Genomic DNA, 13,262 nt, shown 5'->3' with positions numbered 1-13,262 from the left:
CGGGGAACTTTAATTCTTCGGAATATTTGTCACAGTACACTTTTCATCATCCGAAGTTCCATGTGTATTAAATATTATAGTATTTGAAAAATAGAGTACTTGACTGTTCTTTTACATAATAAACATTTTAGGTTTCTTTTTAAAATCATGTGTAACCAAACTTGTCTATGTGTGGGTTTATAAAAATATGAATGGTATCTGAGAGATCAGAAAAGGATGTCAGATCTCATGCAGTTGAGAGCTACCAGACATAAGTTCTAGAACTGAACTCATCCAGTCTTTGGAAAGATCAGTACCCACTTTTAGATGTGGAATCATTTCTCTTAATTAGCTCAATAAACTTTCTTAGGGCTTCTAAATGTCAGTTCTAGGAATGGAATTTTCTTCTCATTTGTCTTGAGAAATTATTTCTGCTAAATTGTACACAGTGTAGTTATTATCTGTTATATCAGTGTAATTCTTATACATGTGCTTATCCTGTAGAGACATAAAAGAAAGCTTTTAAAAATACCATCCAAGCATCTGTTTTGATACCCTGCTGGGTGGAGACTCAGCCAAACTATGGGCAGAGTGCAGGGAATTTTATGAAAGAAAGGGGAGAGAGAAAGACCTGGAGGGGACAGGAGTTCTACAAGGAGTGGAACAGAACCAAAAAATCTGGGCACAGCGTTCTTTTGTGATACTAATACTACGAACAAGGACCATGCATGGAGATAACCTAGTACTTGCATAGATGTAGCCCATGGCAGCTCAGTGTACAAAAGGGTACCCTAGTAAGGGGAACAGGGATTTTCTCTGACATGAACTCAGGCCCTGGCTCTTTGATCACCTCCCCATGAGGAGGGAGCAGCCTTACCAGTCCACAGAGGAAGACAATGAAGACAGTCCTGACGAGACCTGATAGATTAGGGTCAGATGGAAGGGGAGGAGGACTTTCCCTGTCATTGGACAGGGAGAGAGGCATAGGAGAAGAAGAGGGAGGGATAGTGGGATTGGGATTGGAAGGGGGAGGGGACAACACTGCGATACTAAGTGAATAAACTGTACTTAATAAAATTAAAATTAAAATTAGAATTACATTCTAACAGATGTTAATAATCACATATGAGATGGGTGAAAAACACAATGAGATTCTGGTTAAGATGAAAGTGAACGAAAAGGTCAGTTCCCAGAGTCCCGGGGGGCAGAAAAGGATCATTCATAATTTCTATCAAAAACTTCCAGATAATTCTTGAAGTTAGATGCTTACTGAATAATATCTAGAAAATAATTTTAACTCTGTATTCAAATACGGAATGAAAGGTCATTCCACATTTAGGTTGAGAGTAGTGGTTTGTCTTATCTTAATTATCCTAGCCTGTATGTGTATGCATTAATGAACAGTGTAGAAATTATATCAGAAAAAATGTTACTTTCCATTTTAATTGCTTTCCTGATACTATACTCAACTACTTCTGTTGATTTTAATGATACAGGAATGATAGCTTTCCATGATATATAGTGATCAGTTGAATTTTTAATGATAATTAAACCATATTTGACCTCATAGAAGAATCAATAAAGTATTATATGAACAGAAAACTATTTCAGATACCAAATAGAAAGTTTTTTAAACAGTTTAACTGTAAAGTGAAAATACATGTATTGAATAAGGCATACCTAAGTGAGCCCTCATACTTTGTTATTTAGGCGTAGCCACACTTGAAGGACCAATGTATGCTGTTGGAGGTCACGATGGATGGAGTTATCTAAATACTGTAGAAAGATGGGATCCTGATGGACGTCAGTGGAATTACGTGGCCAGCATGTCAACTCCCAGAAGTACAGTTGGAGTTGTTGCATTAAACAACAAGTAAGTTTAACTTGGCAACCTTAGTAGAAACTATAAAAGTTATTTGGTGGAAATTTCTTTTCACTACAATGGACAATAGCTATTTAAAATAAGTACTTTTTTTGTTTTTTTACTTTATCTCTTCTGCTTTTTTTTCTTTTTTTATATCTTTTTTATTTTTTATTAATTACAGTTTATTCACTTTGTATCCCCCCATAAGCCCCTCCCTCCTCCCCTCCCAGTCCCACCCTCCCTCCCCCTTCTTCACACATGCCCCTCCCCAAGTCCACTGATAGGGGAGGTCTCCTCTCCTTCCTTCTGATCTTAGTCTATCAGATCCCATCAGGAATGACTGCATTGTCATCTTCTGTGGCCTGGTAAGGCTGCTCCCCCCTCAGGGGGAGGTGATCAAAGAACGGGCCTATCAGATTATGTCAGAGGCAGTCCCTCTTCCCATTACTATGGAACTCACTTGGATAAGTACTTTTAAAAATATTTTGTGGACTCTCTTTTTCAAATTTTGGTCCTGGGACAAGAAACATAAGTATTCTTATGGATAAATTTTGCATCTTAGCCCTAACTCAAAAGAGTCAGAATCTGCATTTTAATGAGATCATTAGGAAAACTGTACATACATACATTTGAGGAACACTATAGCAGATAATCATTTCCAATTTACCCTAAGTTTTGCATTATAAACTGTAACTTTATAAAATAATTTGTCTGTTTATGTTTATAAATCAGATAAGTTTTTGTTTAGCAATATCTCTTCCAATAGTAAAAGGTTCAGAATTATTGAATTCCATCTGTTTTTCCTCTAAAACTTTACTTTTTTCCCTAGTCCTCTGAGAACAACCTAATTAACTAAAGTTAATGATGCTTCTACTCAATGAATTCATTTAATTTTTTCTCCTATTGTTGATATTATGATACAGTTACATCATTTCTTCCTTCCCTTAAAAGTGTGCCATAGTCCTTTTATTTTCTCTTTCAAATTTATGGCTTCTTTTATTATTTTTTTCACATTCATGTATGTATATACATATGCATTACTAAAAATAACATGCTTAGTCTGTATAATGCTACTTATATCTATATTTTCAGGGACATGACACCACTCAAGAATAGCTTACATGATAGGAATTTCATACAATAGGGTAGTCAGTGTCTGAAACAGCTATGTTACTCTATACTTTGTACTCTGACTACACATAAAACCGGTACCTGAGCAAATAGATAAACACAGTAAAAAAATATCAGCACAAGGATATTTTAAAACTCAACAGAAGAACAAATAGAAAATTTTTACAGCAGAAAGAGGGTCAATATCCATAATATACTGGGATTTCACACAATCGTAAAATGACTGACTGATCTAACCTGAGGATATCAAGTGTTTCAGTTCCATAATCTCCTCTATACAACCTATTGGTTCAAATCAACTTGAAATTATTTCAATTTGTTTTATTGAGTTTCTGAAGTTCAAATTCAGTGTGAAAGAATGTTGCAAGCGTATGGTTTAGTAAATGTTTATCATCTTATTATTAAAGGGTGAAATTTAAATTAAAGTATTATATATCAAAATACTTGACATTCGTAAGTCACTAAGGAAAGTGTAATAGCTACATTTTCTTCCTAATGATAATCCACCTTCTCAATTATATTGTTTCCTTAGTTGATTTATATCAATATCTTTTAAGAAAAATATTTCATACTAACTAATTTGCACATGACAGAAAGTGTGAAATGAAGCAGTTAGATAACATATAAATGTAACTTTGTTGAAAATGATTGTTGGGACATGTGCAAAACCATTTGATATCTTCTGGCTTTCTGCACACACTTGTTTCCTGGGCCTTTTAGTGTTTCATGAAATTTACATTAACAAAAATGAAAGAGAGATATCTGGAATAGGCTAGGTTGGATCAGGTTCCACAGATAAGTACCCATTCACAAACCACAGCTGTTCTGTTACAAATAGTGATGAAATAGAACATGAATTATAATTGTGAGAAAGTAAAAGAATGCCTTCCTTCTCATTTCTGTGCATAAATTTTATGTGAATATGCACACATACATAGGTATGTATATATGCCTATATTTCTTCTAGGCTATATGCTATTGGTGGGCGTGATGGAAGTTCCTGCCTCAAATCAATGGAGTACTTTGATCCTCACACTAACAAGTGGAGTCTGTGTGCTCCCATGTCCAAAAGACGTGGAGGTGTAGGGGTAGCAACACACAATGGATACTTGTATGTTGTAGGAGGTCATGATGCCCCTGCTCCTAACCATTGCTCCAGGCTTTCTGACTGTGTGGAAAGGTAAGGTTTTTATCTTTTGTTATTATTATTATTATTAATATTATTATTAGTTACAATTTATTAATTCTGTATCCCAGCTGTATCTCACTCCCTTATTCCCTCCCAACCCCACCCTCCCTCCCTCATCTCCTCCCTGGGCCTTTCCAAGTCCACTGATTGGGGAGGACCTCCTCCCCTTTCATCTGACCCTGTTTTATCAGGTATCTTCAGGACTGGCTGCAAAGGTAAGTTTTATGGATGTACTTATTTAGATTTTTTTTAATGAAAAAAAGTTGAAACTACCAGAATGTAATCCCTTAATATGTTACTCTTTTAAGTATATTCACTCTTTGTAACATTGTGCAGTCATGCTTAGACAAAAAGTATTTTGCACATGTCTATAAAATTCAGTGTAAAGCATCATGATGTATAACTATTTACTTTAGTTACATTATAAAGTAGTGGCACAAAAGAGATAAAAGAGTAAGGACACTTTATGAAAAGATATCAATCAACTCATTGGATTGAAATCAAATTAAGTTTACTGTTTAAAACTCAACCTGATCCTCAAAATTATTTTAAAAGTGATATAAAGAAATATAGGCAGAATTTTCAAACAAAATTAATTTTCTGACCTTACTTACTGCAAAAATATTTCCTTGCTCAAAGCTAAGTTCTTTGATTGGACAATATTGATTCAGATAAATAGCATGATTTGTTGCTTAAAATAAAAAACATCTGTCTGCATTCCTTTTTAAAGTAGACAGCATGTGTAGGCACAAAAATAGTTTTAAAAAAGTCAAACATATAGACACCAGAAAGGGTGGATGAGAGGAAAGAGGATGGGAGCCTGCTATAGAGGGTCCTCTGAAATGATTCACCCAACAGGAGATCACAACAGATGCTGAGATTCATAGTCAAACTTTGGGCAGAACACAGGGAGTCTTATGGAAGAAGAGAGGGGTGGGAATGGAGAGATGTAGAGGGGACAGAAGCTGAACAAAGAGACCAACAATGCTAAAGGATATGAGCACAAGGGGTCATGCAGAGACTGATGCACACATGTAGGACCATGCATGGAGAGGAGATAGACCCCTTACTAAGTTGTGGCCAATTAGCAGCTCAGTCTCCATGTGGATTTCCAAGTGATAGGAAGAGGAGCTGTCTCTATAATGAACTTGGATCACTGCTCTTTGATCACTCAGCCCTGCAGGCAAATGGTGGGAACTAGAAAAGATATTCTGAGTGACATACCCCAGAAGTAGAAAGACACACATGGTATACCCTCACTTATAAGTGGATACTAGACGTATAATATAGGATAAACATAATAAAATCTGTACACCTAAAGAAGCTAAATCCTCACTTACAAAGACAATGGGATTGGAAGAAGGAAAAAAACAAGAAACAGGACTTACCACAGAGAACCTCTGAAAGACTCTACCCAGCAATGTATCAAAGTAGATGCTGAGACTCATAACCAAACATTTTGCAGAGTGCAGGGAATCATATGAAAGAAGGGGATGTTAGTAAGACCTGGAGAGGACAAAAGCGCTACAAGGAGAGCAACAGAACCAAAATATCTGGGCACAGGGGTCTTTTCTGAGACTGATACTCCAGCCAAGGTCCATTCATGGATATAACCTCGAACCCCTGCTCAGATATAGCCCATGACAGCTCAGTATCCAAGTGGATACCATAGTAATTGGAACAAGGACTGTCTCTGACATGAACTCAGTGGCTGGCTCTTTGACCAACCCACCCCCCGAGGGAGGCGCAGTCATTCCAGGGAATAGAGGAGGACATTGCAGCCAGTCCTGATGAGACCTGATAAACTAGGGTCAGATGGAAGGGGAGGAGGACCTCCTCTATAGTGGACTTGGAGAGGGGCATGGAAGGAGATGAGGGAGAGAGTGTGGGATTGGGAGCGAATGAAGAAGGGAGCTAGAGCTGGGATAGAAAGTGAATAAAACGTAATTAATGTAAAAAATAAAAGAAAGTTTCTTGCTAACACAAACAGAAATACACAATACCCACACTTACATGCACACTCGCATGCCTGCACACACATACAGACAGACAAACACCCTCACATACATTTAAAGCCACTGAAGTAAAGAAAGGGGTTTCTCATTTTCTGGTTTGTTTCTCTTCTACTGTGAGAAAACACTGACCAAAACTAAGTGGAGAAAAGCATTTATTTTGGTTTATACCTTTATAATCTATCAAGGAAACCATGTCAGGAACTAATGCAAGAACTGGGGTGTTTGAACTGAAGCAGAGACCATGGAAAAACACTGCTTACTTGATTGTCCCCTAAGTCTTACTAAGCATGTTTTCTTATGTACCCTAGGCCCATCTGCCCTGTGACAGCACAGACCAAAATGGGTAGCACCTAAGCATTAATCTAGAAAATACCCACAGACATTATTATATGCCAAAATCTAACTAACACAATTCCTCAATTGAGGTCTTCACTTTCTCGGTGATTCCCGTTTGTGTTTAATTGACAATTACTAATTAGTACAAAAAATGTTTTATTTTTTTTATTATTTGTTGAAAAAAATGGTTGATTTACCCAAATATTTTGGATTCTCAAAGTATTATTTAACATGTAAGCATTTAAATTAGAAAGTTCCCAAACCATAGGAGTTCATTTTTTTGTAGAAATGAATTTCAAAGTGTAGTTCAAGAAGTTAAAAAATTACTCCCAATTATTCTATCATGATTAATTATCTTGTGTTTTCAAGATCAATAGACATTTCCATTAGAAGTAATATGTAGTTATGAATGTGTGTTTATAGACTGACTGAAAAAAGGAGAAACAGGGAGAGTAGCAATGCTATTTTAAATATTTTTTGTTCTAGATACCAACATACTATAAAAATTTGAGGTGGTACAGTAATGGCATTCAATAATATATGAACTACTTAGAAATTGTCTTGATTTATAGTTTTCTGAGAGTATTAAATATTATTGAATTGATATTAAATTCAGATACAAATTAAAATGGTATATTTTAGATACCTATTTAAAATTTTATTTTATTTTTTTACATTTTCTTTCTTTTTTAATTTTAATTTTATATTTATATTAATCACACTTTGTATCCCTGCCATAGCCCCCTCCCTCATTCCCTCCCAACCCCACCCTCCCTCCCTTAACTCCTCCCTGCCTCTCTCCAAGTCTACTGCTAGGGGAGGTCCTCCCCATCTGATATATCATATATATACGATCAGGTATATACAGGACTGGCTGCCATGTCTTTCTTTGTGGCCTAGCAAGTTCGTTCCTCCCTCAAGAGGGGGGAGGTAAAGGAGCCAGTCGTTGAGTTCATGTTAGAAATAGTTCCTGTTCACCTTACTAGGGAAAACCCACTTGGTTACTAAGCTACCATGGGCTACATCCAAATAGGGGTTCTAGTTTATATCCTTATATGGTCCTTGGTTGGAGAAACAGTCTCATAGATGTCTCCTGTGCCCTCATATATTTTATCCTTGTGGAGCTCCTGTCCTCTTCTGATCATACTAACTCCCCCTTCTTTCATATGATCCTCTGCACTCTGACTAAGGTTTGGTTATGAGTCTCCGTATCTGCTTTGATACACTGCTAGGTAGACTCTTTCAGAGGACCTCTGCAGTAGGCTTCTGTCCTGTTACTTGTTTTCTCTTACCATTTTCTTTTTTTAATGATTTTTTTATTTTTATTATTAGTTATATTTTATTAACTCTGTATCCAGCTGTATCCTGTTCCCTCATTCCGTCCCAAAACCTCCCTCCCTCCCTCATCTCCTCCCTGCCCCTGTCCAAGTCCACTGATTGGGGAGAACCTCCTCCCCTTTCATCTGACCCTGTTTTATTAGGTATCTTCAGGACTGGCTGCAAAGTCCTCCTCTGTGGCCTACCAGGACTGCTCCTCCCTTTTGGAGTGGGAAGGTCAAAGAGTCTGCCATTGAGTTCCTATCAGAGATAGTCCCTGTTCCCTTTACTATGGAAAAACAATTGGTTACTGAGCTACCACGTGCTTCATCCGAACAGAGGTTCTAGGTTATATCCATACATGGTCCTTGGTGGAGTGTCAGTCTCAGGAAAGCCCACTGTGTCCAGATATATTTGGTCCTTGTGGAGCTCCTATCCTTTCCATGTCATACTAATTCTCCCTTCGTTCATATGATTCCCTGCACTCTGCCTAATGTTTGGTTATGAGTCTTAGTATCTGCTTTGATACACTGCTAGGTAGAGTTTTTCAGGAGCCCTCTGTGGTAGGCTCCTGTCCTGTTACTTGTTTTCTCGTACATCCAATGCACCTCTCATTTGTCTTTCTAAGTGAGGATTGATCATCTTACCCCGGGTCCTCTTTCTCGTTTATCTTCTTTAGGTGTATAGATTTCATTATGTTTATTATATCTTATAGGACTATATGAGTGAGTAAATACCATGTGTGCCTTTCTCCTTCTGGGATACATCACTCAGAATGATCTTATCTAGGTTCCACCATTTGCCTGCAAATTTCATGATTTCCTTGCTTTTTATTGCTGAGTAGTATTCCATTGTGTAAAAATACCACAATTTCTGTATCCATTCCTCCATTGAGGGACATCTGGGTTGTTTCCAGGTTCTGGCTATTAGAAATAAAGCTGCTACAAACATGGTTGAGCAAATGTCCTTGTTGTATACTTAAGCAAATTTTGGGTATATGCCTAGGAGTGGTGTAGCTGGATCTTGAGAAATCACTATTCCTAATTGTCTGAGAAAGTGCCAGATTGACTTTCAAAGTGGTTGTACCAGTTTACATTCCCACCAGCAATGTAGGAGGGCTCCCCTTTCTCCAAAACCTCTCCAGCATCTTAGCCGTTCTGATGGGTGTAAGGTGAAACCTCAGGGTCGTTTTGATTTGCATCTCCCTGATGGCTAAGGATGTTCAGTATCTCTTTAAGTGTTTCTCGGCCGTTCTATATTCCTCTACAGAGAATTGTCTGTTTAGCTCTGTACCCCATTTTTTAATTGGATTACTTGATTTATTGCTTTTTAACTTCTTTAGTTCTTTATATATGCTGGATATCAGCCCTCTGTCAGATATAGGGTTGGTGAAGATGCTTTCCCAGTCTGTAAGCTGTCGTTTTGTTCTGAAAACATTGTCTTTTGCTTCACAGAAGCTTTTCAGTTTCATGAGGTCTGATTTATTGATTGTTGCTCTTAGAGCCTGATTTTAAGGGAGGTAATACAAATATACGTAAGTTAATGTAAGGTAATATATGAAAAATACTTTCTTTCTTTAAAATCTATTTATTTATTACATATACAGTATTCTGTCTGCATATACAGCTACATGCCAGAAGAGGATACCAGATCTCACTACAGATTATTTTGAACCATCATGTGGCTGCTGAGAACTGAACTCAGGACATCTGGAAGAGCAGCCAGTGCTCTTAACTTCTGAGTCATCTCTCCAGCCCTGAGAAAACACTTTAAGTGTGCTTTTACAAATGCGTCAGCATGATTAGAGAGTTATTTCATATGATTAAATTGATTTAGATATATTTCACACTTTTTATATTTAGTGTTATATATTTTTAACATGTGCTTCAATGTTGCAGAAATTTTTCTTACAGAAGGTTTTAATGCTCTTTTTATATCATATGAGAAAGGGGACAGAAAGAAGTGCATTCTTTTCTTTATATATGCTTTTTGCGCCCTCTTGTGACGAGAGTGTTATGTCATGTACATGTTCTTTGATGAAAATTCTTTTACCTTGAATAGTAGTTATAATGTTTCTTAACTGTGTTTTACATTAGTACACATTTTATTAATCTCTGTCATTTCATTGAAACTTTACTGCATTTTAATTTTCCATTTGTCTTCCTAAATCTCTTAAGATATGATCCAAAAAGTGACTCGTGGTCAAATATAGCACCTTTGAGTGTTCCTCGAGATGCTGTTGCAGTATGCCCCCTTGGAGACAAACTCTATGTGGTTGGTGGATATGATGGTCATACTTATTTGAATACTGTTGAATCGTATGATGTTCAGAAAGATGAATGGAAAGAGGTATTCTTGTAAAAAATCAAATTTGTATATTTCAGAATTTAAAGAAAGATTTTAAAGCATAATTTTTGAATTAAGTTTTTATTATTCTTTGTACAGCCATACTAGATCTTTTCATAGTTAACAAGTACTTAGGAAACCTAGATTCTGTTTTTAGCTCTACCTCTGTTTCATTCACAGAGAATGGCAGTAAAACCATATATGCCAAATCCTCACAAAATCTTTGAGTAATATCATTGTGCCTTTTCAACTGAGGAAATTGTTGCGAATGTAAAACTGATCCAAAAGCAACTGATTCTCTAGACATGATGTATTAGCATTCTACAGTCTACCATTATCTGTGCTACAATTATTGTTATTATTATTATTATTATTATTATTATTTTAGACAATGTGAAAGTTATGTCAAAATAGGTTAAGTATTTTTGAATGCCAACATTATGAGTTATGGTAAAGACAGTGTTTCTTTTCTTATTTTTCCCGTAGGAAGTTCCTGTGAACATTGGAAGAGCTGGGGCATGTGTTGTAGTTGTGAAGCTACACTGAAATTGCCATTAGCTAATGGAATTAATTCAAGAATGAAAAAAAAAAGCTCTTCTGTGAAGTTGATAAGCAAACTAAATTTTGTTGCATCATTCTCATGTGGAGTTGAAACTATTAATATTTGTACGGCTGAAAACAAGACTTAAATGTCAATAACATGTTAGTGTTAAGTGTATATACTGTCTCAGTTAATAGTCTAATGAGAAACCTAATGGGCTATGTTTAGCTTTATTACCACAAAATTTTAAAACACCTAATGAATATTTTTGTTGTGGGCAATATATGAAGGTGATGAATGCATTAACAATTTTCATGTAAGGATCTGGGAAGTAAAAACATTTTTTTTTTCCCTAAAGGTACTCTACTGTCTGGAATAACTTAATTCAAAAATACAAAACGACAGAAATTTTAAAGCATAAAGTCTGGATTTCAAACAATAGTTCACAGAACTAATAATACCTCACATTGCCAAGAAAAAAAAAAAAGGATTTTTTTTGTCAAAGATGAAACAGATCATTCATTGATGTAATTTGCTATACTAATCACACTATATCAAACTTCCCACAAACCTATAATTTTCAGTTAACTATCTGCCAAAATACACGTATAGATTTTCTATCTCATGATGTGGTGTGTTAGTATATTCATTTGCAGTAAAATTCACAATCTATATTCTGAAACAGTGAATATCATATTGATAAATACTTGTGACCTGAGCATTAGGATGTGTGGGTCTCATGTGCATAGAAATTAATTTACTCTTCAAACATTTAATGTGTTCTCTGGAAACACCTTCTATTAAGTTAAAAATGATTTAAACAATTCTAAAGAAGATTATAATTGAGAAAATGATATACAAAATTAGCACTTAGAAACATCAAAATGTTTAATATGCACAGCCAAGTCTATAATTTCCTGTTACCTATCAATACTTACTATTTTAAATTTCATAATCATGTTTACCCAGTAGCAAAGGGTAAGGACATGTGTATACTATAAAACTACACTTTTAAAAATAAAAAAGACTATGAGTCTTTTCATTTAAATTTTAACTTTCAACTACTATTTTCATTTAAATTTTAAACTTATTTTCATTTATCCTATGTAATGATGAAACAATATGTTGAAATATTGAAAATTCTTGTTTATGAAGTCAACTATTCAAGTAAGCGTTCCATTTTAGAATTTCTATAATGTATTCTTTTAAATGAATTTTGTACTGTAGACTATCAAAGCAAACAACAAACTCCAGAGAGGTCCTTATAAAATGAACTATGGTTACCTATTAATTTTCTTTTAAATCACAACATAAGTTTCACAAAAGTGTTTGTACTTTGACAAGCTAAATTTAAATAAAATCTTTTCCCTCTGGCTATAGAGACTATGAATTTTGAATGTATGCAGTGCATGCTGAATGATCCTTCTAATGATGCAGTGCCCCTATAGTGAAAATATTTGAATGCTAATAAAAGGCTCCCTTCTTCGTTTCTTATTTTGCCTGTAATTCTCAACACAGAGCTACAGATTTTTCCATTTCTAGAGGTGAGATCGAGTAATATAGAAAGGCTATAAAACACACATAAGACCTTGGTGGATTTTTAATGTTTTTTTTAGCATGTATTAGTTATACATAATAATGAGTTCCATTGTCACATTTCCAGCATGTCCATAATGTATTTTGATTATATGTATACTTTAAGTACCTTCTTTTTTCTTCCTTTTACTAACATCACTCCTCTTCTCAGCTAGTCCTGTCTTTCATGATTATTCCATTTACCTTGTTACTGAATGAGTTTCATTAGTGCTGTTTACAGTAGCATTGGTGAGAGCTTTGTTAGATATTTTAGATTAACACTGTTTTGTAAATTATTTTAAAGGTAGCAACATCTCAGCCTTTAACCACATCACAACATTTGAAGTACCATGTTTTATACTTTTGGTTTTGAAGTACAATATTTTTTTTCTTAATTTATTCAAAGTTTTGGTTTTACAGGAGGTTTTAGAAATGACCCAGAGAAAACTGTTCTTGTGATTAAGTTCCACCAAAAAAAAAAAAAATAGACTGTTAGACATGTTATTGTACTTAATAGTAACTGCTTGACGGGAAGCCTAGTCTGTTCACATTCTTCTGGCTTTCTTTGAAAGTAACCCTTCCTCATAGGCTCTGGGCAATATCACTTTGGAATGAGAAGTTTATGATCTAGGGATAGACAAGGGTAGCTCAGAGAATTTCTTTACGGCAAGGTCCTACAGTGAAATATGGGAAGATGACCAGAACAGTGAAGTACAATGTTTTATATGTTTAGTTTTAAGCCTAGCCTTTAATGGCTGATTCATCTCTCCAGCCCATTGAAGTACCATGTTAAATAAGGTTGTGTATAGTTTTGTAAATTAGAATTTAAATGGCCTGTTGTTTATTACAGATTTGAAATGTTACGATAATGATTTCATGGTATCAACAAACTGTGCCCATACTATAGCCTAGTCAAACAAGTACCCATGGAATATCACCTTTTTTTTTTTTTTTTTTTTTTTTTGCCAG

At 35.3% G+C, this 13,262-nt stretch overlaps 1 protein-coding gene across 2 annotated transcripts in view; it reads left to right on the top strand.

Annotated features, from left to right (window-relative positions):
- Klhl4 (kelch like family member 4) overlaps positions 1-12,192 on the top strand; it is an 89,603-nt gene extending 77,411 nt beyond the window's left edge. For both annotated transcript variants that reach the window (XM_060374543.1, XM_060374542.1), the window contains exons 8-11: positions 1,690-1,852; positions 3,942-4,154; positions 10,009-10,180; positions 10,664-12,192. In XM_060374543.1, the coding sequence (XP_060230526.1) occupies positions 1,690-1,852; positions 3,942-4,154; positions 10,009-10,180; positions 10,664-10,723 (608 nt within the window). In that variant the 3' untranslated portion in view covers positions 10,724-12,192. The remainder of the gene's footprint in view (positions 1-1,689; positions 1,853-3,941; positions 4,155-10,008; positions 10,181-10,663) is intronic.
- Positions 12,193-13,262: the final 1,070 nt, after the last annotated feature.

This window comes from Meriones unguiculatus, chromosome X (genome assembly GCF_030254825.1).
Source record: "Meriones unguiculatus strain TT.TT164.6M chromosome X, Bangor_MerUng_6.1, whole genome shotgun sequence".
Classification (NCBI taxonomy): domain Eukaryota; kingdom Metazoa; phylum Chordata; class Mammalia; order Rodentia; family Muridae; genus Meriones; species Meriones unguiculatus.
The sequence above is the reverse complement of the archived record's forward strand: the minus strand, read 5'-3'. Positions and strand labels throughout refer to the sequence as shown.